Below are 27724 nucleotides of genomic sequence, written 5' to 3'. Positions count from 1 at the left end.
TCCAACTCCTTGCTGCCTGGCGGCACTCCCTGCTGCAGGATCTTGTTGCCACCACACCTCGCCCCTCCTGACCCGTAGAGAATTACCTAGCTGGCATTGTATGGTCACCTCTCATCGGGGGCTCGGTGGAACGTATAACACGCGTCCCGACTGTACAATATACGTGAAGGTGTGCAGGCGTACCGGAATCAGAACCTAATAGTAGCTGTGCAAGGACCTAGTATTCAAAACTGTGACCTATAAATGATGCATGGTGCTTTGCAGCACCGCTTGGCCCATCTGATCAACTCAATGGTTAACTAGCTTCCTGCTAATAATGGCTTCCTTGAAGCATGTTGAAAATTCTTGATCTGCAAAGAAGAACTAGTAAGAACTAGTAAGTTCCTTGAAAGCTACAACCTAGTTCTACACTCCACAAAATAACACTAAATCGCCATCAGGCATGAGAAAGGGCAACCCGTCAAAGTATCCAAACGCGACTAAGGATCCGAAATTTACCCTAAAAAGTAACATCACTGTTCCTGTAACTGGCAAACAATGCTAGGGCCACTCGGCCGAAGCCAGCATCCCGATGGGGCCTAGCTCACACAGGACACTCCACACACCTCTGCCCGGCACCCACGGAGTGTCCGGGTAATCTGGCAGTTTTACCCTTTTTCGAGGTTAATCTGTTACTCTTCTCCGAAGTAAGTGTGGCATATTTGTGTCGTGTCACTCATGTGCAACTGTACCGTGTCCTCATGCCCAACTCCACATAACGTCACCTCAAGTGTGACTGCAGACTACTCATGGTACCTGCCCCAGCGTCACCTCATGTGTAACTGCAGACATCGTCCTCTCATGTGTACTTGCACACAGCGTCACCTCCTGTGTAACTGCACATCGCGCTTTCACATCCTGCGTAACTGCACAACGTGCCACCTCCTGTGTAGCTGTACACCGCGCCACCCCCTGTGTACTGCACACGGCGCCACCTCCTGTATAGAGGTGGCAACATTGCAGTGGCACAAGACAATATAGGAGCCACCAACTCACTACCGTGTGCTGGCTCCCACACTTATGGGCATCGTACCCCTCGCTACAGCCCGTGCTCCAAGTAAGCTTTCAGACAATGTCTAGTTTTTTGCGCAAGCTAGACCAGGGGAAGCGTGTATCGGATCACTTACATGCACCGGTCTTGCCACAGACGGACACATTCATGGTTCTTGTTAAGCACAAGAGGACCAAGTCATTTGTCGCCCAGCACATGGTGGAGCACGAGACGGCCAGGGGCGGACAAACACTCCCTGGGGGGGGGGGGGGGGGGGGGCGGCTCGTTCAATAAGGGGTTGGAGGCGGCAGGGCCGTGCGTGAAAATATAGTGCCTCAAATACCCAAATGGCCCAAGCTAAAATCTATGCTTCGCATAGCGCGCCGGCTGACCTGTATTTTGCTGTTTCTGTCATCGTTTCCAGACATATGATACACGCAACATCACACCCCCAACCAGTCAGAACCCCTGGCTTTGTCACAGCCGTCAGCTGCCTAAGCTAAATACGCAGTAACTATGGCTTGTATATAATATTGAAAAGCTTCCACATACAGCTACGGTGACACCACGACCCTGTTGCTTTTTCTGAGGTGTAAAAGAGAAGGCCAATCCCAGGGAGAAATTGACTCCCTAAAGAATATCCTTGCCTTAAAACGCTCACATAGCATGACGTCAGAATTGGACAGCTTAAATACCCCTGTGCCCTCGCCCCTCCCCGGAAGTGGGTCGGCCGGACGTCTCCCCTGGCTGTGGCCCAGGGAACTAGACCGGCGACTCCAGTGCCTTCCTGTGGCACTAAGGTGGCCGCCCTTTTAAGGGGGGCTGCTGCGCAACCCCCCCCCCCCCCCCCGCAGCCTTGCATGTACACTAGGACAGGCAGACACTGGCATGGAGGCAGAAATGCACACAACACATACACACACATACACATGGACAGGGAGCGCTGAATCTTACAGTAAGTAACTTGCACTTTAGGAAAGGCACACAGTGACATGGAGACAGGAATGCACAAGACACACACACTTGGACAGGGAGGAGTGAGACCGGAACACGCATTTCAAGCCTCACAAACTGGGACAGGCAGAGACAGGCATTGAGGTGAGAATCCACAAGACGCCCACTTGGACTGGCAAATCCTGACATTGAGACATGTTTCGCACGAGTTACACAATGCAACAGAGAAACACTGACATGACCACTGTAATCAGAGCACAAGACCTCGGGCAAAACAAAAGTTTGTTCAGTGGTTGCAATGCTCGACTTGTCAATAGAGCCTCTTCTTGGGAAACCTCGCAGCCAGCAGACATCTGCGTCCTGAGACAAGCGACTGGAACAAGGGGTCACAGAAAGAACAATACTATGTAGTATGACATGACGTATGCGATGTTAGTGTGTTTCGGGGTTTCCTCACCTGCCGCAGTTCCTCACAGAATAAGCTGAAGACCCAGACGTCGAGCAGGATCTCTAGCAAGGAAGGGGTAGGCTGAAAATCCATCATCAGAACGTAGGCTGGGGAAGTAATAGTACGAGATAAAGTTGTAAGAGGATGAGGAAGTAATAGTACGAGATAAAGTTGTAAGAGTAGACCACCACTGGAGCAGTGTAGAAAGCCCGCAGGTGCTGCAGAGGGCCCAGTGTGTCCGACTCCTTCTGCCTGCTGGAGAGGAGAGTGACACAGCAGTGTCAGTGAATTCACAGTAACAATCCATTCCATACTATCTTCTAGGCAGGTTCACAATAGCTCACCTCCATCTCTCACAACCCCCGAGCCTCGTGACCAGCTCTCACAACCCCCCTCCAACGCAAACAGCTCAGTTCCGAGCCTTGTGACCATCTCTCACAACCCCCCCTCCATCGCAAACAGCTTTGTTCCGAGCCTTGTGACCAGCTCTCACAACCCCCCCTCCATCGCAAACAGCTCTGTTCCGAGCCTTGTGACCAGCTCTCACAACCCCCCCTCCATCGCAAACAGCTCTGTTCCGAGCCTTGTGACCAGCTCTCACAACCCCCCCTCCATCGCAAACAGCTCTGTTCCGAGCCTTGTGACCAGCTCTCACAACCCCCCCTCCATCGCAAACAGCTCTGTTCCGAGCCTTGTGACCAGCTCTCACAACCCCCCCTCCATCGCAAACAGCTCTGTTCCGAGCCTCGTGACCAGCTCTCACAACCCCCCCCCCCCCATCGCAAACAGCTCTGTTCCGAGCCTTGTGACCAGCTCTCACAAGCTCCCCTCCATCGCAAACAGCTCTGTTCCGAGCCTTGTGACCAGCTCTCACAACCCCCCCTCCATCGCAAACAGCTCTGTTCCGAGCCTTGTGACCAGCTCTCACAACCCCCCCTCCATCGCAAACAGCTCTGTTCCGAGCCTCGTGACCAGCTCTCACAATCCCCCCTCCATCGCAAACAGCTCTGTTCCGAGCCTCGTGTCCAGCTCTCACAACCCCCCCTCCATCGCAAACAGCTCTGTTCCGAGCCTCGTGACCAGCTCTCACAACCCCCCCTCCATCGCAAACAGCTCTGTTCCGAGCCTCGTGACCAGCTCTCACAACCCCCCCTCCATCGCAAACAGCTCTGTTCCGAGCCTTGTGACCAGCTCTCACAACCCCCCCTCCATCGCAAACAGCTCTGTTCCGAGCCTCGTGACCAGCTCTCACAACCCCCCCCTCCATCGCAAACAGCTCTGTTCCGAGCCTCGTGACCAGCTCTCACAACCCCCCCCCCATCGCAAACAGCTCTGTTCCGAGCCTTGTGACCAGCTCTCACAACCCCCCCCTCCATCGCAAACAGCTCTGTTCCGAGCCTCGTGACCAGCTCTCACAACCCCCACTCCATCGCAAACAGCTCTGTTCCGAGCCTCGTGACCAGCTCTCACAACCCCCCCTCCATCGCAAACAGCTCTGTTCCGAGCCTCGTGACCAGCTCTCACAACCCCCCCCCCCCCCCCATCGCAAACAGCTCTGTTCCGAGCCTTGTGACCAGCTCTCACAACCCCCCTCCATCGCAAACAGCTCTGTTCCGAGCCTTGTGACCAGCTCTCACAACCCCCCCTCCATCACAAACAGCTCTGTTCCGAGCCTTGTGACCACAGTAATGGCTGTTGCAGTTTGCTCACACTCACAATGCATGCTCAGCTTTAAACAATACATGACCCCAGTGTTTATTTTGAGCCGGTGGCTGCACGTGGGCCCCCCGGGACTGAATTTGAATCAACAGGACTTATTTTCCATCGTTTGAGATTAACCCTGACTAAACAAGAGAGAGAAAGACAGGAAAGCAAAGAGAGAAGAAAGAGAAAGCTGGAATAGCTGTGGCACTAGGAGAAAGTGTGGATGAAAAAAAAACCTATAAACGTGCGATAAAGGGGCAGGAAGTCCCTGAGGTGGAGCAGAAAGGGATGAAGTGGAAAGAAGACTGGACATCCTTGGGAGTCAACGATCAGCGCTGGTGGCGGCTTCTAAGAACAAGCATTTGCAATGCAACAGGTCTCGCTTTGGGACCTTATAAGTGTTCAGCTGTGCAGCATTATTATCTATTTTATTCTATTACCTATTAAAGATATTTAGGTTTGTGGTAAATTATCACGACAGAGCACTTACACACCGCCGCACTCACAACCATTAGACTATCAGTGTATTTAAGTGTTGGGAAACTGTTGAAGTGCTGACTTCACTGTACAGTTAGTGTATTAGCCAATATATTTCAGTATATTCGAAGTCATTCAGTGGTGGCTTTGAGCTGCCTGTTAATAAGGAAGCTTGCAACTTGTCAGCAGTCTAACCAACTGATTCTATCCTGCTTGTTGATTCCAATGTGCACGCTTGTTTGAAGAACTGTAGGGGGTTGGCCGAAACCCAGCGTTCCAGAAGCAAAGTAAATTGTGTTTTTAAATTAGCAGTTAATAATTATTTTTGGGGCTCGTTGTTCGAGCGTAGAAAGAAAGGCAGGTTGTGATTCACAAATGAATGTATTGGCATGTTTGAGCAGATATATTTTTTGGTACACTTGAATTGGCCGCATGACTCGGAAACTGGGGTTTAGTCACACTTTGCAGAGACGAGCCCAAAGGAAAGCATTTTCTCGTAGTAGGACCCTATATATTTTTTAGTATCCGTTTTGCAGAAAATGGGCGCGGTTGCTCCTTTTGTTTCGAGCCACAATAAAGCAACTGAAAATTACAAGAAGGCAACAATAAAAAATGTAAAACACAGAAAGGCTCTAAATGTAACACGTGTTAGCCCTAAGTTACAGGGGCAAAGGAATCTGTATATCTGCTGGCACGCGGGCACCTCTGAACAATAATGAAATCAAAGAAAAAAAACACACTGAGGTGTTTTGGGAAAATAAAACAAAGACAGTAATTATCTAAAGCATTAAAAAAATGGATTTACATTTTAGCTTGTGGACAAACGTGGCCTTCTCATCGGTTCAAAGTATGTTCTTCCAGTAAAAACAAATCCAGTAGGAGGACACGAGAAGCACTGAGCACAGTGTGCTTTGCGTTTATTATTATGAATGAGGGACCGCAGGGTGCACTGAGAGTGGAGGGCTATTGAGATTGGTACAGATGTGGAGAGATGCAGCGAGATCTGTAAATGCCAAGATGTTGGAGACTACAATCCCCAAGATCCAGCAGACTCGAGAAGGCTCTAACCATTACTGATGCTGTTTTAAAGTTACTTACAGAGCATTACGCTGCACAACAGGGATATATTAGAAATATGTCGAATTACAAGGAGATCAACTGTTATGCTCACAGTAAAGTGAAAGCGCCACGAACAAACGCACTAAAAACAAAAAGTGTCTCACAAAAGCAAACCAAAAACTTGGCAGCTATGTAGGTTCAAGTTTATAGGACAGGATAGTAGTGTTTACATTAAATGTAGAGTGCGCCCAGGAGCACAAAGCTTGCACTCCCAGATTTATACCTGAAACATATTCCTCCTACCGACAAGATATGGTCTGATTTCTTTCACGCTCAAGTGGCAACCATGGTAATCAGTGAGCTTAAGTTTTATAAATGAAGGGTGCATTTTGGGATCTGTGTGCAGAGAGGTGCTAGTTCCGGACTTAAGTGTTTTTTTTGTAAACGTACGCAATGTCTTTGCTTGGTCGCCCCCGACAGCCCTGCACAAGCTACAGCCGACCCAGCGCCTTGAAGCGAGGCCTTACGTTGTACTTGGACCCCGGCTTCACCTTAAGAGTGCAGATCGTCACGTAAACAGCACCACCCCTACCCCCCGGACTTGAGCAGGAGATGCTGTCTGCCGAAGGGCACACGGCACGGTAGGGTGACCAACTGGCATGGGGGCAAATTCAGGACATAGGGTGAAAATTCAGGACAAAAATTCAGGACAGAAGGTCAAAATTCAGGACAAAAATTTGTGACAAAACATACGTTTTACAGACATATCAGCGGAGGTCGCACAATAATATAAAAGTAAGTAAATAGACAACCAAAATAAACACAAGTCAAAATAGGTTTATATAAAGTTGAGACAATCATGCACTTCACAGTTCTTCATTATGTGCGCAGCTTTGCAAAGCGACATCAGGCCCTTTCTGCAATCAAGATTTGTGCTAATGTAACAGTAAACATTAAATAGTATTTTTTTATTTGTATGTTGAAATCTGACTTTTAAATGTACAGTGAAAACGCTGTTAGTTATTTTATTTTTATTTTCACCAGCATGGCACCAAGACAAAATTGAAATGCCATGCCCTAGTCTGATGCAGGAGAAGACACACCACATGCTGTCACTACAATAGGGCCCATTGTCATTCTGTAAGTGCTAATCAGCTGCAGTCTCAGAATGACAATGGGCCACCCCACAGTCTGCGCGAAGTCCGGGAGGGGCCGCTGCAGGCAGGCAGCCTCAGTCCGCAGTCTGCGCGAGGTCCGGGAGAGGCCGCTGCAGGCAGGCAGCCTCAGTCCGCAGTCTGCACGAGGTCCAGGAGGGGCCGCTGCAGGCAGGCAGCCTCAGTCCGCAGTCTGCGCAAGGTCCAGGAGGGGCCGCTGAAGGCAGGCAGCCTCAGTCCGCAGTCTGTGCGAGGTCCGGGAGGGGCCGCTGCAAGCAGCCTCAGTCCGCAGTCTGCGCGAGGTCCGGGAGGGGCCACTGCACGCAGGCAGCCTCAGTCCGCAGTCTGCGCGAGGTCCGGGAGGGGCCGCTGCAGGCAAGCAGCCTCAGTCCGCAGTCTGCACGAGGTCCAGGAGGGGCCGCTGCAGGCAGGCAGCCTCAGTCCGCAGTCTGCACGAGGTCCAGGAGGGGCCGCTGCAGGCAGGCAGCCTCAGTCCACAGTCAGCTCGAGGTCCAGGAGGGGCTGCTGCAGGCAGGCAGCCTCAGTCCGCAGACTGCGCGAGGTCCGGGAGGGGCTGCTGCAGGCAGGCAGCCTCAGTCCTCAGTCTCCGTGAGGTCCGGGAGGGGCCGCTGCAGGCAGCCTCAGTCTACAGTTTAAAAGATAAGTGTGAGAGGCCCTGAGTGAAATCTTTTAAACTCATGGGGCCTCTCGCAGGGAAACATCATACCTTACTGAAATTTCCCAATTCGATTTTGGTATGATGTCTGTAAGGCGTCCGTAATTTGGGGACCCCAAATTACGGACGTCTTGTGGACATCTTACTAAAATACCGGACGGTCCGTGAAATTTACGGAGGGTTGGTCACCCTACGGCACGGGTGCCTTTGCCTCGCTTTCTAATGCAGAGGGTGGGCAGCATAAGGTTAAAGACCCCCACCTCACACTGCAGGTTAATGATGCCTCAAGGCACACAGCGGCGCTGTCAGCCTAATCCAGCCGTTCGGCGTTCAATCAACTCCACAACTTTTGAGAAAGAGGCAAGCTCATTCAGAAAGTCGACACTAGGCTCTCCCATCGCAGCGTACAGCGTGGGGTGGAGCTTTCAGTGAAGCTGAGGCTGTAGGATTTTGTACTACAGAAACCAAGGAAGAGTAGAGCCGGTCATAGAGTGGCCAATCTGTTCCGAATGTGTTTTTCGGCAAAGGCAACGGTCACCCACTAAACAAACTCAGTTTTTGCGTATCAGTGCATTATTATTATTTTTGGTTATAAATAAAGTAATGTCACTCAACATCATCAATACAGACGCGGGCGTATAGGCAAAGATGCTCTCAGTGAGCACACTGTGAGTGCACCCCCTGAGAGCAGCCCCCTTGAGGGGGGAAAGGAGGGTCCCATGGACCCCCCGGACATCCCCTTGCAGACAGAAGCAATCACTGACTGCACCCGCCTGCAAGAGGAGCTCTAATCCCCTTTAAAAGTGCAGACGGGTTGCCTCCTACACTGTGAAATCACAAAGCAGCTGCAAGCACCTGCTCCGTGTTTTCACATGAATGCACTGCCTCCAGGGCAGCACGAGTTCGCGGATGCCCAGGGGACAGCGCATTCATCGTAATAGTGTGCATTTTCATTGTTTGCGTCAGACACACCTTCCAAAAGGTGCGCCCGGCGCAAACAATGAAATTGCATACTACGGCCACTGGATGTCAGCCACAGTGCAATGCATCAAAAGCTTATCCCAAGGCCACCAGCCCTACTTTTTTATGTTTTTTTTATCAGCCCTATCTCCTCCCAGAGATGTGCCCAGGCTCCTATCTTGAGACCTCTCACAAATCAAAGAGCACCCTTTGAAGTGTACAGGGGAAGCCCCACTCTCCCCTCTTCAATATGTGTCCAACCTGTAAGAAGCTGGATCTTTATATGATATACCTAAAAGAGGTATATTGTGCAAAGAGTCCAGGGATTCCCATTTAGTGGCGAGGGCCTTGCTCTAACAATCCCAATGTGCTCTTCTAGGGGGTAGTGTGGTCGAGCAGCCTAAGGCTTATCAGAGAGGAGTGTTAGACATCTGCAAATACATACATACAGTCAATAAATGATGCCTATGACTCAATAAGGAGATACACACCAATTTTCAACAAGCATTTGCAATGCAATAGGTCTCGCATTTACTAAACTCTAGTAAATGTGGAGTCAAACTGCATTGCAAATGCTTGTTTGTAAAAGCACCCATGCCACACTTTTGCCTCATTAGAGGCAGGGCCTCTTTCCTTAGAAAAGCCACGTCTAAAGAAAGGGGCGTGGCCACCATTAAAGTGAAAGTGCGGCATGGGGCAGAAAAAAAGAAAGTTACTGAATAGTAAAAGAAAACTTGCGACCACGTTCGGCACTGCTAATAAACCAAAGGAGCGGCTGCCACTGTATCAGTGTGGCATGCTGTTCTATGGAAAAAAAAAACAAGAGATGGGGGAGGCTGTAAGTAGAGCCTACCGAGTAACAACACATGTAACAGGGGGTGTCCTCATGGGAGGTTACAAAATGACACAAGGTGGTACTATGAAGGGACTACTAAGCCTATTGACCAATGAAAAGCCACAGTTTCCAAAGGACAAAGGCATACAAAAAATATGGGCGCAAGGTGGGTGGAGCTCCAAGTCCATACCTGAATACAGCACGCCCTGTAGAGCAGCGCATGCGCTGCACAGGCTTGGCCTAAAGAGTGAGCAGTAGAAGGATACAAGCTATCCTACCAAAATGATGGTAAAGAGGCAATGCTCCATGGGAGGGAAAAACACAAAGTTGAACACAATAGACAAGGAAAGTCATTGAATAATAACGAATCACATGAGAGTGACGATAGAGGCAACTAATTGTAACCAACAGGTGGACTGCAAGACCACGGTCATCTCTTGCTTAGCCCACAATAAGCCTTTCCAATCATTCAACCTGCCCTGTCTGATAGGCGAGATCTAAAAAGGCTGGCGGGTATATTAAAGATGTGTGTCATCGGCTGCCAACCTAGGCAAACCACATATATGAAAATACATCTAGGCTACAGATTACTTTCTTAAATAACTGTAAAAGCAAATACATAAGAAATCCAAACTTCTACCATGGTGATAGCTGTTGAAATTGAAACAAGATTTATTGAGCATAACTTATGCTCAAGACAGAGCTACAAAGCACTAAAATCGCATGAAAACCAAGAAAAAGAAGCAAAGCTGAAATAAGGGTGGGGGGCAGGAATCAGTGTTCCGCAAAAAAACATGTTTTCCCTTGTTATGTCAAAAACACTAATAAAGATTGTCGTGACTAACATGTTTTGTGATTATGAACTGTAACAATCTGTTAATCCTCATGTTAAAGTTGAAATATATCACTGAACTTGGGAAAAATATAAAAAATTACACTCTGAACACTGCATTTCAAATGAAACATGATCTAGGTGGCGTTAAACACAGCCACTTGTTTCATAAAAATAAAAGCAATTGAAGTAAATGCCTAAAAGTATTGAGAATGTCATGCCTAATGCATCTCAGTCTTGAACTAATTTTCGTCCTTCTTTGCAAGAAATACCTGTCGGCATGAGAGAGATGTTACAAAGTATTTAAACTGTAAATTGCAAAATGGGTATTTCAGACTCTCGTGAAATTCCGCCATTGGGAGTCAAGCGGATGCTCATATTCAATGTTAGTGCGGTTTCAGTGATATGGGAAAAAGTACACTATGTTGCTTGTTTGATTTTCTCCAGTACATGTGCAGTACCCCAGAGTCACTTGATATCCTCATGACATGTGCAGTACCCCAGAGTCACATGATATCCTCATGACATGTGCAGTACCCCAGAGTCACTTGATATCCTCATGACAGGTGCAGCACCCCAGAGTCACTTGATATCCTCATGACACGTGCAGCACCCCAGAGTCACTTGATATCCTCATGACATGTGCAGTACCCCAGAGTCACTTGATATCCTCATGACAAGTGCAGTACCCCAGAGTCACTTGATATCCTCATGACATGTGCAGTACTCCAGAGTCACTTCATATCCTCATGACAGGTGCAGTACCCCAGAATCACTTCATATCCTCATGACAGGTGCAGTACCCCAGAGTCACTTCATATCCTCATGACAGGTGCAGTACTCCAGAGTCACTTCATATCCTCATGACAGGTGCAGTACCCCAGAGTCACTTCATATCCCCATGACATGTGCAGAACTCCAGAGTCACGCGATATCCTCATGACATGTGCAGTCATCCCGAGTCACTTGATATCCTCATGAAATGTGCGGTACTCCAGAGTCACTTGATATCCTCATGACATGTGGAGTACCCCAGAGTCACTTGATATCCTCATGACATGTGCAGTACCCCAGAGTCACTTGATATCCTCATGACAGGTGCAGCACCCCAGAGTCACTTGATATCCTCATGACATGTGCAGTACTCCAGAGTCACTTGATATCCTCATGACACGTGCAGCACCCCAGAGTCACTTCATATCCTCATGACAGGTGCAGTACTCCAGAGTCACTTCATATCCTCATGACATATGCAGTTCCCCAGAGTCACTTCATATCCTCATGACATGTGCAGTCGTCCAGAGTCACTTGATATTCTCATGAAATGTGCAGTATCCCAGAGTCACTTGATATTCTCATGACATGTGCAGTATCCCAGAGTCACTTGATATCCTCATGACAGGTGCAGTACTCCAGAGTCAATAGATATCCTCATGACATGTGCAGTACCCCAGAGTCCCTTGATATCCTCATGACATGTGCAGTACCCCAGAGTCTCTTGATATCCTCATGACAGGTGCAGTACCCCAGAGTCCCTTGGTATCCTCATGACATGTGCAGTACCCCAGAGTCCCTTGATATCCTCATGACATGTGCAGTACCCCAGAGTCACTTGATAGCCTCATGTCATGTGCATTACCACAGAGTCCCTTGATATCCTCATGACAGGTGCAGTGCTCCAGAGTCACTTCATATCCTCATGACATGTGCATTACCCCAGAGTCACTTCATATCCTCATGACAGGTGCAGTACTCCAGAGTCACTTCATATCCTCATGACAGGTGCAGTACTCCAGAGTCACTTCATATCCTCATGACATATGCAGTTCCCCAGAGTCACTTCATATCCTCATGACATGTGCAGTCGTCCAGAGTCACTTGATATTCTCATGAAATGTGCAGTATCCCAGAGTCACTTGATATTCTCATGACATGTGCAGTATCCCAGAGTCACTTGATATCCTCATGACAGGTGCAGTACTCCAGAGTCAATAGATATCCTCATGACATGTGCAGTACCACAGAGTCCCTTGGTATCCTCATGACATGTGCAGTACCCCAGAGTCCCTTGATATCCTCATGACATGTGCAGTACCCCAGAGTCACTTGATAGCCTCATGACATGTGCATTACCACAGAGTCCCTTGATATCCTCATGACAGGTGCAGTGCTCCAGAGTCACTTCATATCCTCATGACATGTGCATTACCCCAGAGTCACTTCATATCCTCATGACAGGTGCAGTACTCCAGAGTCACTTCATATCCTCATGACAGGTGCAGTACCCCAGAGTCACTTCATATCCTCATGACAGGTGCAGTACCCCAGAGTCACTTCATATCCTCATGACATATGCAGTTCCCCAGAGTCACTTCATATCCTCATGACATGTGCAGTCGTCCAGAGTCACTTGATATTCTCATGACAAGTGCAGTACCCCAGAGTCACTTGATATCCTCATGACATGTGCAGTACTCCAGAGTCACTTCATATCCTCATGACAGGTGCAGTACCCCAGAGTCACTTCATATCCTCATGACAGGTGCAGTACTCCAGAGTCACTTCATATCCTCATGACAGGTGCAGTACCCCAGAGTCACTTCATATCCTCATGACATATGCAGTTCCCCAGAGTCACTTCATATCCCCATGACATGTGCAGAACTCCAGAGTCACGCGATATCCTCATGACATGTGCAGTCATCCCGAGTCACTTGATATCCTCATGAAATGTGCGGTACTCCAGAGTCACTTGATATCCTCATGACATGTGGAGTACCCCAGAGTCACTTGATATCCTCATGACATGTGCAGTACCCCAGAGTCACTTGATATCCTCATGACAGGTGCAGCACCCCAGAGTCACTTGATATCCTCATGACATGTGCAGTACTCCAGAGTCACTTGATATCCTCATGACACGTGCAGCACCCCAGAGTCACTTCATATCCTCATGACAGGTGCAGTACTCCAGACTCACTTCATATCCTCATGACATATGCAGTTCCCCAGAGTCACTTCATATCCTCATGACATGTGCAGTCGTCCAGAGTCACTTGATATTCTCATGACATGTGCAGTATCCCAGAGTCACTTGATATTCTCATGACATGTGCAGTATCCCAGAGTCACTTGATATCCTCATGACAGGTGCAGTACTCCAGAGTCAATAGATATCCTCATGACATGTGCAGTACCCCAGAGTCTCTTGATATCCTCATGACAGGTGGTGACATGTGGTAAATAATTTAATTACCGGTACTTAATTTGATGCGGAAAATTATTAAAAATAGCTCAGAAAAATAAGAGGCAGAATCCGTGGTATTAGAGGTTCGGAAAGGGCTTTATTCCAATAACAATTCGAATTGTGGACTTCATATTCCATCACCACGGAGGTTCAGGAAGTGAAGGGCAATACATTATTGACAAGTAATCATTTTTATAGAAGAGGCGTTACAGTGAAACAGATGCAGGAGGCGTAACAATTGATAACAAAGATAAAGACATACATGCGTAACTAAATAGGCGTAACTGGGCGTAACTAAAAAACGTCATTAGGTATGATGTCACAATGGGTGGTTCCATGAAAGGATTTCGCAATGTCAGCAGAAATACTTGGCAGAGATGCGCACGCAGCAGCATGACGTGTGATTGACGTGCAACTAGGGGGTGAAGGGGACCTGACATTTAGCTCTACATGTGGAGACAAAAAGTCTGGGGGGTCAAGTCAACCTAATCCCAAATCATATCTAACATCCTATGTTTAAAGAACTATGTTATCCAAAAGGAAAGGTCTCTCGAACAAAATCTATTCTATACTGACTATGAGTGCGTGTACAAGCGTCTAAGTGTCTACATGAGATGCGAGGGGCAGAAATCTTCGATGGTAACAGGGCCATGAATTACTTGCATGAAGACAGAGAAGCCGGGCCCTTTGCTCGGTAGCTGGAAGGATGTTTACTTAAACTACTAGACAGGAATGCATTGGATGAGGAGCGGAGCAGATAATCTTGAAGGTGAAATACAGTTTTTGGCAGGCAGACAGGCCGAGTCAGGCACCGTTAGCCGCGCAAGGAGTAGGACAAAGTTCATGGATACAGATGCGAGCTCAGACTGGAGCTGTCAGAGGTAGAAAGCAGGGAAAGGCTTGATGGTAGCATTCAGGGCCTACTCGCCTGAACTGCAAAATGGAGTAACTGAGCCATATAAAGTCGGTGGCCTTTCGTACTTAGGAATCGAATATCCGGCCCATTCATGGCGGATCTGAAAGAGGACATGTTGACGGTGGACGCACATGTGTTTGCGTCTTCATAACTGGAACTGGAGGGAACATACACATACATGTACTTGTAACATATACATGGAACCGTTGGGGTCTAAGATAGGGGACATAACTGATCAGAAAAATCCACATTTCCACATTCCCTCCTTGTCCCCTACTGGCCCTTAGGAGATATCAATCTTCATTAATCCATCGATCTGTTCATATAGCATCATTTGTTCTTCTTTCTTCTTTCGGGCTCTTGAGTGAAAACCTTGATGTGGAATACACGATGTGGCACACAGACCACAAATCGCTGGTCCACATTGCAGGCATAAGCAGCAACTGAATAGTATGAGAAAGCCAATACCTAGGAAGGATAGAACCCTCCATCCCCAAGCTGACAACACGCTCCAGAACCAACCGGACCAAGTCCAGGTGCCTGGATTCTGGTGTATCTGGCTTACGATCTTATGAAGGCGAGTTATAGCTTTATATACAGATGGCGAATTTTCTGGGATGAATACGCAGCAACTTGATCCGATGACCCTACATGCTCCGCCCCTATCGGCCAGGATGACGTCAAGGACAAGACGATTTTGAAGAACAACAATCCTCATCGCAGACTGCTCCTCTGTCAAGTTGCCTAAGGCGGAAATAGTTTCATTCACTACGGCTTCAAGAGTCCTAGTTAATCTACGTATCAGCTTACTATTGGTAACTGTACCTATATAGGGAAAGAGACCTTTATTAAAATCTGTATACTTTTCCCATGCCGTCTCAGTGTAATCGACAATTGGGAGATCTCTCCGTTCTCTACTGTGTACTAAATGAGTATTTCTGTGATAATCAGGAGGGGCTAGAAAAACAGGTGGCAAGAGGAATGCGATGTAACAGGTACCATCCCAATCTAAAGGCAGACGTATATATGCAGTCTGACCACATACGAAGTAGGAATGGCGAGAAGCTCTAAATGTAGATTTGCCTTGATCATTAAATTCTATCACAGTGGTGCATTTACTATGGCCCATATGTATTGAACCATTCTTTCTTACGCATAATTCACCTTTAACTGGAAATACTGACATAGCGGGCAAGCTTGGTGCAGCTTCGGATTCAACATTCAGGATCATGAGATTAAGCGTAAAATTACCTAATCCATATACTTCATTTTCTAGATCAGTTCCTGTTCTCTTGGGATGACCCTCCTTGTCAGGGTAGCAGACTTTGAGTAAAACTAGGTTCAGGTTTCCCCATACCCAATTGTCTTGATAAACTACTGAGTTTGTATCTAAGGAATTGATTAAACTAAACCATGCTCCACAGGAGCCATTGTGTGTAAACGGATATGGAAAGAGAGGCAGAATTCCTTTATAGTTCTGATAGGGAGGGAGTCGGCCACATATCCAACAATTTGTAGCATTACTAGTCTGATGGGAATGATGTAACATACTAATAAAAGTGTTATTGCGCAGCGCAAATCTATAGGACAACTCATGCGGGGGTAATTCACTAAAAGAATGTTCAGCAGTAACATTGTAAACATGTTTAGAAATAGGATAATATATGTGCAACAATATACTTGCAGCGATTATTATAAGACTTAAGAAAAACAAAATTAATAACGTCACTGTGCAATGACTACGCAGTGATTTACAGTACGCATGCTTTTTCAACTGCATCTTTCGGTTTCTTTCTCTATTCAGGTCTAGGGGATACATGTCAGAGACAAATTCAACCGATTCACCTTGGAGAGGACTTAAACAATCAAATTGTCTGACTTACTAGACCTTAATTTTAATTTGTATAGTTCCTTATCACTTTGTTCAACCAAAGGGAGCTTTGAGTCAATCGGTGAAGACACGCAAGGTGTGACGTTTACATCAGACGGTAGTCCATGAAATTTCTTGATATGACTTGAATGTAACCAGCCTTTGCGACCTTCGATCTTCACGGCTGTCCTCGTGGTGAGCAGTACAAGTTGAGGCGATTTCCACCTAGGATCCAGCTGAGTCTTCCGGTCAAAATTTCGCACTAACACCAGGTCCCCGGGAACTACGTCATGGGGTTTCACCTCGGTGTTGTCAGGAAAAGCTGCAGCTACCTGTGAACGACAAGATTGTAGTGCAGACATCAAGGAAGCCAGGTAATCTGTCAGCATATTACAGTCAACATCAGTTATTTTACGGGGTATAGGCGTCCCCCACATATTTGGTGGTCTGCCAAAGATCACCTCATAAGGGGATAGCCCTGTTCGAGAGTGCGCTACCATTCTCATATAAAAGAGTGCAACTGGTAAGGCTACTACCCAATCAACACCTTTCTCTCTACATATTTTTGACAATATAATTTTCAGAGTTTGATTATGTCGTTCCACGAGACCTGCTGCCTCGGGGTGTCGGACACAGTGAAACTTCCATTGATAGCCTAACAAAAGTGAAACGTGTTTCATTAGTTCGGATGAGAACGGCTGGCCGTTATCTGAGTAGACAACACGTGGTAAACCGTACCGTGGGAAGAATTCTCGAACTAACTGTTTGGCAGTAGTCGGGGCAGTGTAATCTGAAACTGGGTAGGCTTCGGTCCAACGGGAAAGAGCACAGACAACTACGAGAACATATTTGAATCCTCGACATCGTTCCATCTGGATGTAATCCATCTGGAGGACTTCAAAAGGGTGATCAGGAGGCTGAAATCCACCCTGTTCTACGGGAATGCTTTTACCTGGGTTGAACTGACAACATATCATACAGGTACGAACTTTTTGTTTAGCTGCTGCTCGCAAATGTTTGTTAAACCAGATGTGTTGAATGCTGTCTAGCATAGCTTTTTCTCCTAGGTGCGCTGGACTATGTATTGTATTAATGACAACTTGAACCATGGAGTCAGGAAGAAACCATACAGATTTTTCCTTCATCATCCATCCTTGATTCGTTTGGATCCCTCCTTATTCAGTCCATTTCTTTATTTCATCTGGTGTAGCATGTGTCTGTATGTCAACTACGTCAAGAGCGGGATCCTTAACCGTCATGCAATGTGTTGGTGTTGGAACTATTGTCTTTGTCATGTCAGATGTGTGAGTTTGAGCAGTCTGTTTAGCTGTTCTGTCAGCTAGATCATTGCCTTGAGAAATGATATCAGTAACTTTCGTATGAGCTTTGCATTTCATAATCGATATAGCAGTGGGTAGATGAATTGCGTCTAACAGAGCATGAATGAGGGATCCGTGCTGAATGTGGGCACCGTGAGAAGTTAAATAACCTCTCTCTCGCCACAGCACGCCGAAGTCATGTACAACTCCGAATGCATAACGTGAGTCAGTGTATATGTTGACTTTCTTATTTGTGGCTTGAATACAGGCTTGTGTCAGAGCAGTGAGCTCTGCTGCTTGAGCTGACAAGGTGTTTATACAGTTTGTTTCGATGACTTCAGTGTCTGTTGTGACTGCATACGCGGCCACTAACTCTCCTGTACTTGTTCTCATACATGAACCGTCTACATACAACGTCAGGTCTGGATCTGACAATGGGACATCTGTCAAGTCTTGTCTGGGTTTCGTCGTGATAGTAATAACTTCAATACAATCATGTGCTAGTGGGTCTGTTCCGTTTACTGGCAAAAGTGTGGCAGGATTCAATGTATTACAGCGTCTGATTTCTATATGTGGCTGAAACAATGTCAATTCATAACCGGTAAGTCTTGCTATGGTCAAGTGTTGTGTTTGCGTTCGGTTCACAAGAACCTCTACTGCATGTGGTACTTGTACTGTCAATGGATGTCCTAACACTATGGCATCGCTTTGTCTGATTGCTAAAGCTGTCGCTGCCACTGATTTCAGGCACGCAGGCAAAGCCTGAGCTACGGGATCTAATGTACTAGAGAAATAGGCACACGGTTTGTGTGATCCTGCTTGTTCCTGAGTGAGTACTGACAAGGCAGTACCTTCGCGTTCTGTAACAAAGAGTGTAAAATGTTTATTGTAACATGGTGTCGCTAAAACAGGTGCTTGACATAAAGCTGTCTTTAAGCTTTCAAAAGCTTGTGTGTGTTCCTGAGTCCAAGGGAGGACAGTCGATGTGGCCGCCTCCTGTGTTGTCAACTGAATGAGTGGTTTTGCTAGAAATGCATATTGAGGGATCCACTGCCTACAATATGAAGTGAGGCCTATAAAAGCCCGCACCTCCTTTTGTGTCTTGGGTATTGGCATGTTAGCAATTAACTGAATGCGATCAGGTGTAAGCTGTCTTCCCTCCTTGGACAGCGAGTGCCCAAGGTAAACAACTCGCTGGACACAGAATTGCAGCTTAGAAGGGGACACCTTGTGCCCCTTTTCGGCCAGAAATTGTAAAACCGTCAGTGATGCTTTTTCACATTCAGGTTCGCTTCGGGCGGTGATCAACAGATCATCGACATATTGAAGCAGTGCAGTGTTGACTGGCATGTGTATACTGTCAAGTTCTCGTTTCAGTGCTTGGCTATAGATGCTGGGGCTTTCTGTAAATCCTTGAGGTGCGCGTGTGAATTTAAAACTTCGTCCATTTAAACTGAATCCGAACAAGTATTGGCTGTCCGGATCTATTGGGACGCTGAAAAAGGCATTCTTGAGATCAATTACAGTAAAGAACGTTGCTTTGGAATCAATGGCTGTCAGTAATGACGAGATGTCTGGGACCACAGGGAATTGTGGCACAATGCATTTGTTTAGTTCGCGCAGATCAATAACTAATCGATATACTGGCGGGGCCTTTGGATCAGTTCGTTTAAGAATCGGAATTATCGGGGAATTACATACATTGGAGTCGGTTTCCACAACCACTCCTTGGGCAATAAGCTCGTCAATGATTTGCAGTAAGGCCACTACAGCATCTGGCGGTAACTTGTATTGTCGCATTCGTGGTAGTACCACTCCTGTCTTTAGTGTGACTCTATATGGTGTAATGTTCATGCAACCAACATCTGTAGGGCCTTGTGCCCATAAATGTATAGGTAAATTCTGCAGTCGGTGATCCATGTCTCGAGACACATAGTGCCCTTTGAAATCACGTAAAAACAATCGTACTCCTTCCGGAGAGCAACATATTATAGCTCCTAGAGCTTTCAATGTTTTTATACCTAACAGATTTTCTGGACATGATTTAGTAAGCAATAAATCTGTAGTTCGTGTCAAGGGACCAATCGTAAGTGGAAGAGGCTGTGATACTTCATTAATGATAGGTTTTCCTGAAAAGCCAAGGGAAATATTCTGTGAGCCTGAGAGGGGTGCCCCTGGAACTTCACTACGTCGTATTGTCGTTCTGCTTGCCCCTGTATCAAGTAAAAATTTTCTATCTTGGCCTAATAGTTCACTATGTACATAAGGTCCCTCTTGATCTACAGGGACCTCGATAAGGGGTAAGCCAACTTCCCTCTCTAGGCTGTTTCATGCGTATCGTTGATAATCAGGATAGTCATATTGTGCATACTGGTACATCTGTCGTGTCGTGTTTTGTGTTGCAGTAATAGGCTGCGGTGGTGGAGCTGGCATAGACTGTTGTTGAGCTGGCATGGACTGTTGTTGAGCTGGCATAGACTGTTGTTGGTTCTGATCCGGTCTAGGTGGCCGTGGTCTTTCCTTTGTTATACCTGTGGCAATATTATGTTTCAAGACTGGACAATCGTGTATGTAATGACCTAGCTGCTTACAATAGTTGCATGCCCCTTTCACAGGACCTGCTGAATCACTGGGCTGTGTCATACCCTTTTTATGACCGTCAGCTGGAACTGTCTGAGCAACCAGCATTTTCATTTTCGTGTCTTTCATTCGTCTTTGTTCATGTTCTTGTTCCTCTCTAATTCTATTGTGATGATACTGTAACATTTGTAACATTTGTGATGGAGTGTTACCTTGCCAGGTACTCTCGAATTTCAATACTCTATTCTTAACTTGGGGCAGGGAATTTTCAACTAATTTTGTCACAAACAGATGTGGATATGATTCGCTGTTTGCTTTTATACCACTATTTATACCAAAACATTTTTCGAATCGGGCGTAGAAATCACTAGTGTCTTCATCTTGTTTTTGTTTACAGGCTGAGATTGCACCCCAGTCTTCCTTTTTCGTAGTTAATAAACGTGGCAGTACCTGTACTAGTAAACCTGGTAGCATTTTAGTCTTTTCCCCGAGCCCTGAACCTGCGCCTCGGGCCTCCTCTTCGGTTTCTAATGCTGTCCAATCTATCTTTTGGTCTCCCACCTCCCAATCTTTTTCTTTAAGTTTTTCGTAAATGCCAGCAGGCATTAATACTTTTAATATTTTCATAATGTCGGGGTAGGTATATTCTCCCATGAGTAACATGTCTTTAATCTCACGGTGGAAACCCGCTGGGTCTTTGTCATGACTAGGTACTACTTTCTTCATTTCTAATAGTTCCATTTTGGATATGGGTGTGTATACAAATACACGTTTAAAATGATTGTCATCTCCTTTTATTGGGTGCACTTCGCGTAAAGGATTCTGTCTATCCATATGATACGTCGTTCTTTCCTTGATGGGCAGTGAGACATGTTCTGGGCATACGAAAATAATATACTGGTTTCTGGATTCTAGTATTTCTCTAATTAAATCAGTACCTGAACCTCTCCATTTATTCGTGAGTAATTCTGTCAATATATCAGGTAAAGGACCAGGATCGGAGTGTTGGCTTTTATATAATATAAGTAGATGTTGAATCATGTATATACCAGCTAAACGCTGTTCGTCTGGAGTAAGGTTTAAAAACGTGTGTGCTAGTGTATCATCACTGTATTTTCCGGGACTGTCAGCCCACAGTACTGCTGATCTAGCTAATTCTTGTTCGTCCAATGAATCAAGTATATGATCTCCCCTTCGTTCTCGAAGTAGGTTGTCAGCGGCTTGGAATAAGTGTTCGGGAGATCTTATATTGATTATAGGGGTTTGGTAATGTCTGCTACTTTCAGGACGTGTCGGACGTACCGAATCATTACAGCATCTAGTATTATTAGAAAATCTTCCTCTACCTACATAAGCCACCGTGTCTACGTGTCCTATTGGCGATCCTGACTCTTCCTCTTCCCTTCTGTCTTGGTCAGGCTCGTCTATCGCTAATCTTTCTTCGTGTATTCGTTCAATTTCTTTGCGGATCTTTCGGCACATAGCTACTATACTTAACTGTCTATCATGTCTCCCCTCTGATATATTCCGGCTCCATGTGGTAAGAATTCGCATTGCTTCCGGATTTACCCCAGGCCGGTCTTGATTTCTGATCACACAATTTATGAGGAAACGTAACAGTTCCCCCTGTATCTCCACTTTCTGGAATTCCATGGCTCGGTTAATACTTTCAGAATCTCGCCCTGACTGGACAAAGTGATATATATTTTCTAAATGTGTAGTCATTCCTGGTAGCTTCCCTAAATATATTGCAGCTCGTCGGATACGTAATGATGCCAGGAGCATTTCGTCCTCTTTGCCGGGCACAGGGTCATATCTACAATCTACAAGAATTTCCTTAAGCATGTTGGGAGTTACTAGTTTGGGCGTACGTTGATGTGCTAATTCTTGAAAGGAAAGTTTATTTATTCTGGGCGGCGTGGAAAAAATGTTTGTTGTACCTCCGGTAGCACCGTCTGGGGTGCTGGGCGTGAAAGGATTTGTTGAACGTGATACAGCAACCATAGGTGTGGGAAGAGAAACAGATGTGCTTGCCGGAACTTGTTGTTGCGGAGGTACAGACGGAGGGTCTTGGCGTTGAACCCCCTCGGCAGGCGGTCTATGTGGTGCGGTGTTAGCATACTCGGGAGCTGCGTCGTCTAAATAAGAGGAAAGGAAAACATCTTCTGCGGTTCTGGGATGCCGTTTTGGGTGTACTTTGATTGGAAACAATGGAGGTGGCAAGTCTTTTGGTATTTCCGGAGTAGCCTTAGGTAACCCTTCGGCCAGAAGGGGATACATACCATTCATAAGGGCATTTCTTTGTCTATCTACTTGTTCTGACTTTACTCGTGTACCTTCTTCAATTAATAGATTTTCTCGGACTTTATTTGAATTCTCCTTACTTTTCTCTTCCTGTCTGAGTGCTTTTTCTGTACGTCTATGGGATTCTTTACGCCATAACTCAACGGCATCTTTCTGTGACTGTCTAGCTTTCCTTTTCCATAACTCTTCCTCTACTTTCATGATGCAATCTGCATCCCAGGTCCCAGCTGCGGGCCATCTCTGATTTTCTGGTAATTCCTTGGTGTAGTCTACCCATAAATCAAGAAATAATACGGCGTCTAGGCCATGTTTATGATACATGAAGTACCCTGGAGTGTCCCTAGGAGGAATGGGAACAGCTTCTTCGAGTACCCCTTTTCTAGTTTTGATCTGTCTTAACTTTGAAAAGAGCGGCATGTTTGAGAACTGATCTGATACTTAATCTTAAACACACTTAATACAACTAAACAAAATAATGAACAATAATGAACAGTCATTCACCCCACAATATGTAGAACGTATCTAAAACATTTAACATTTAACATTTAACATTTAACAGTTAACGAACAATAACGATGGCCATTAGGGAACTAGTCACTTAGCATACTCGACATACTAGATATACTGCTAAACAGTACAGATACACTGCTGAAACAGTGCAGACCGGATTTGTGTACCCAAACCCGTCTTGACCGGCACAACCTATGTGCACGTCAGAACGCCTCCCCGGTAATGGTACTCACCGGGTAGCTCGGAACGGAAGGCCTCGGAACGGAACTGAACTGAACTGGACCGGACTGGACTCGACTCGGAACTTCGGAACTTCGGGACTTCGGAACCTGGTGGGCCTCTGTATACCTCGGATCTTGCTCTCTCAGCTAGGCTCTGGTCGGGATACTTCGCACTTCTCACCGCCTCGTCTGGGTGTTGGTCGCAGCCTCAGTCGCCCCCGCTTGACCGGAGGGAGATACAGGAAATCCTGCTGGTACGCGTTGTTGTCCGTCCAGCTGTGGCAGGAGACCGGGCCTGCAACGCACCTCCGGCGAGTGAGATGAGAAAGTGTCCCTATTCGGGCGCCAATCATGTGGTAAATAATTTAATTACCGGTACTTAATTTGATGCGGAAAATTATTAAAAATAGCTCAGAAAAATAAGAGGCAGAATCCGTGGTATTAGAGGTTCGGAAAGGGCTTTATTCCAATAACAATTCGAATTGTGGACTTCATATTCCATCACCACGGAGGTTCAGGAAGTGAAGGGCAATACATTATTGACAAGTAATCATTTTTATAGAAGAGGCGTTACAGTGAAACAGATGCAGGAGGCGTAACAATTGATAACAAAGAAAGACATACATGCGTAACTAAAATAGGCGTAACTGGGCGTAACTAAAAAACGTCATTAGGTATGATGTCACAATGGGTGGTTCCATGAAAGGATTTCGCAATGTCAGCAGAAATACTTGGCAGAGATGCGCACGCAGCAGCATGACGTGTGATTGACGTGCAACTAGGGGGTGAAGGGGACCTGACATTTAGCTCTACATGTGGAGACAAAAAGTCTGGGGGGTCAAGTCAACCTAATCCCAAATCATATCTAACATCCTATGTTTAAAGAACTATGTTATCCAAAAGGAAAGGTCTCTCGAACAAAATCTATTCTATACTGACTATGAGTGCGTGTACAAGCGTCTAAGTGTCTACATGAGATGCGAGGGGCAGAAATCTTCCATGGTAACAGGGCCATGAATTACTTGCATGAAGACAGAGAAGCCGGGCCCTTTGCTCGGTAGCTGGAAGGATGTTTACTTAAACTACTAGACAGGAATGCATTGGATGAGGAGCGGAGCAGATAATCTTGAAGGTGAAATACAGTTTTTGGCAGGCAGACAGGCCGAGTCAGGCACCGTTAGCCGCGCAAGGAGTAGGACAAAGTTCATGGATACAGATGCGAGCTCAGACTGGAGCTGTCAGAGGTAGAAAGCAGGGAAAGGCTTGATGGTAGCATTCAGGGCCTACTCGCCTGAACTGCAAAATGGAGTAACTGAGCCATATAAAGTCGGTGGCCTTTCGTACTTAGGAATCGAATATCCGGCCCATTCATGGCGGATCTGAAAGAGGACATGTTGACGGTGGACGCACATGTGTTTGCGTCTTCATAACTGGAACTGGAGGGAACATACACATACATGTACTTGTAACATATACATGGAACCGTTGGGGTCTAAGATAGGGGACATAACTGATCAGAAAAATCCACATTTCCACAACAGGTGCAGTACTCCAGAGTCACTTCATATCCTCATGAAAAGGGCAGTACTCCAGAGTCACTTGATATCCCGATGACATGTGCAGTACTCCAGAGTCATTTGATATCCTCATGACATGTGAAGTACTCCAGAGTCACTTCATATCCTCATGACAGGTGCAGTACCCAAGAGTCTCTTGATATCCTCATGACATATGCGGTACCCCAGAGTCACTTGATAGCCTCATGACATGTGCAGTACCCCAGAGTCCCTTGATATCCTCATGACAGGTGCAGTACCCCAGAGTCCCTTGATATCCTCATGACATGTGCAGTACCCCAGAGTACCTTGATATCCTCATGACACGTGCAGTACCCCAGAGTCACTTGATAGCCTCATGACATGTGCATTACCCCAGAGTCCCTTGATATCCTCATGACAGGTGCAGTACCCCAGATTCACTTCATATCCTCATGACAGATGCAGTACCCCAGAGTCACTTCCTATCCTCATGACAGGTGCAGTACTCCAGAGTCACTTCATATCCTCATGACAGGTGCAGTACTCCAGAGTCACTTGATATCCTCATGACATGTGCAGTACTCGAGTCACTTCATATCCTCATGACAGATGCAGTACTCCAGAGTCATTTGATATCCTCATGACATGTGCAGTACCCCAGAGTCACTTGATATCCTCATGACATGTGCAGTACCCCAGAGTCACTTCATATCCTCATGACAGGTGCAGTGCTCCAGAGTCACTTCATATCCTAATGACAGGTGCAGTACTCCAGTGTCACTTGATATCCTCATGACATGTGCAGTACTCCAGAGTCACTTCATATCCTCATGACATGTGCAGTACTCCAGAGTCACCTCATATCCTTATGACAGGTGCAGTACTCCAGAGTCAGTTGATATCCTCATGACATGTGCAGTACCCCAGAGTCACTTGATATCCTCATGACATGTGCAGTACTCCAGAGTCACTTGATATCCTCATGACATGTGCAGTACTCCAGAGTCACTTTATATCCTCATGACAGGTGCCGTACCCCAGAATCACTTCATATCCTCATGACAGGTGCAGTACCCCAGAGTCACTTCATATCCTCATGACAGGTGCAGTACTCCAGAGTCACTTCTTATCCTCATGACAGGTGCAGTACCCCAGAGTCACTTCATATCCTCATGACATATGCAGTTCCCCAGAGTCAATTCATATCCCCATGACATGTGCAGAACTTCAGAGTCACGCGATATCCTCATGACATGTGCAGTCATCCAGAGTCACTTGATATCCTCATGAAATGTGCAGTACTCCAGAGTCACTTGATATCCTCATGACATGTGGAGTACCCCAGAGTCACTTGATATCCTCATGACATGTGCAGTACCCCAGAGTCACTTGATATCCCCTTGACAGGTGCAGCACCCCAGAGTCACTTGATATCCTCATGACATGTGCAGTACTCCAGAGTCACTTGATATCCTCATGACACGTGCAGCACCCCAGAGTCACTTCATATCCTCATGACATATGCAGTCCCCCAGAGTCACTTCATATCCTCATGACATGTGCAGTCGTCCAGAGTCACTTGATATTCTCATGACATGTGCAGTATCCCAGAGTCACTTGATATTCTCATGACATGTGCAGTATCCCAGAGTCACTTGATATCCTCATGACAGGTGCAGTACTCCAGAGTCAATAGATATCCTCATGACATGTGCAGTACCCCAGAGACACTTGATATCCTCAAGACATGTGCAGTACTCCAGAGTCACTTGATATCCTCATGACATGTGCAGTACTCCAGAGTCACTTGATATCCTCATGACAGGTGCAGTACCCAAGAGTCACTTGATATCCTCATGACATGTGCAGTACCCCAGAGTCACTTGATATCCTCATGACAGGTGCAGTACCCCAGAGTCCCTTGATATCCTCATGACATGTGCAGTACCCCAGAGTCCCTTGATATCCTCATGACATGTGCAGTACCCCAGAGTCACTTGATAGCCTCATGACATGTGCATTACCACAGAGTCCCTTGATATCCTCATGACAGGTGCAGTACTCCAGAGTCACTTCATATCCTCATGACATATGCAGTTCCCCAGAGTCAATTCATATCCCCATGACATGTGCAGAACTTCAGAGTCACTTGATATCCTCATGACATGTGCAGTACCCCAGAGTCACTTCATATCCTCATGACAGGTGCAGTACCCCAGAGTCACTTCATATCCTCATGACAGGTGCAGTACTCCAGAGTCACTTCATATCCTCATGACATATGCAGTTCCCCAGAGTCACTTCATATCCTCATGACATGTGCAGTATCCCAGAGTCACTTGATATCCTCATGACAAGGGCAGTACTCCAGAGTCACTTGATATCCTCATGACATGTGCAGTACTCCAGAGTCACTTGATATCCTCATGACATGTGAAGTACTCCAGAGTCCCTTGATATCCTCATGACAGGTGCAGTACCCCAGAGCCCCTTGATATCCTCATGACATGTGCAGTACCCCAGAGTCCCTTGATATCCTCATGACATGTGCAGTACCCCAGAGTCACTTGATAGCCTCATGACATGTGCATTACCCCAGAGTCCCTTGATATCCTCATGACAGGTGCAGTACCCCAGATTCACTTCATACCCTCATGACAGATGCAGTACCCCAGAGTCAATACCTATCCTCATGACAGGTGCAGTACTCCAGAGTCACTTCATATCCTCATGACAGGTGCAGTACTCCAGAGTCACTTGATATCCTCATGACATGTGCAGTACTCCAGAGTCACTTCTTATCCTCATGACAGGTGCAGTACTCCAGAGTCACTTGATATCCTCATGACATGTGCAGTACCCCAGAGTCACTTGATATCCTCATGACATGTGCAGTACCCCAGAGTCACTTCATATCCTCATGACAGGTGCAGTGCTCCAGAGTCACTTCATATCCTCATGACAGGTGCAGTACTCCAGAGTCACTTGATATCCTCATGACATGTACAGTACTCCAGAGTCACTTCATATCCTCATGACATGTGCAGTACTCCAGAGTCACCACATATCCTCATGACAGGTGCAGTACTC

General features: G+C 46.5%; 1 protein-coding gene across 1 annotated transcript in view; it reads right to left on the bottom strand.

Moving 5' to 3' along the window:
• The window catches only part of LOC146808472 (transient receptor potential cation channel subfamily M member 2-like), a 2315843-nt gene that overhangs the window by 954936 nt on the left and 1333183 nt on the right, over positions 1–27724 (bottom strand). Inside the window, exon 18 of the mRNA XM_085623958.1 lies at positions 2442–2539. Within this exon, the coding sequence (XP_085480084.1) occupies positions 2442–2539 (98 nt within the window). The remainder of the gene's footprint in view (positions 1–2441; positions 2540–27724) is intronic.

The sequence above is a fragment of the Triturus cristatus genome, chromosome 8 (genome assembly GCF_964204655.1).
Source record: "Triturus cristatus chromosome 8, aTriCri1.1, whole genome shotgun sequence".
NCBI lineage: Eukaryota > Metazoa > Chordata > Amphibia > Caudata > Salamandridae > Triturus > Triturus cristatus.
The sequence above is the reverse complement of the archived record's forward strand: the minus strand, read 5'-3'. Positions and strand labels throughout refer to the sequence as shown.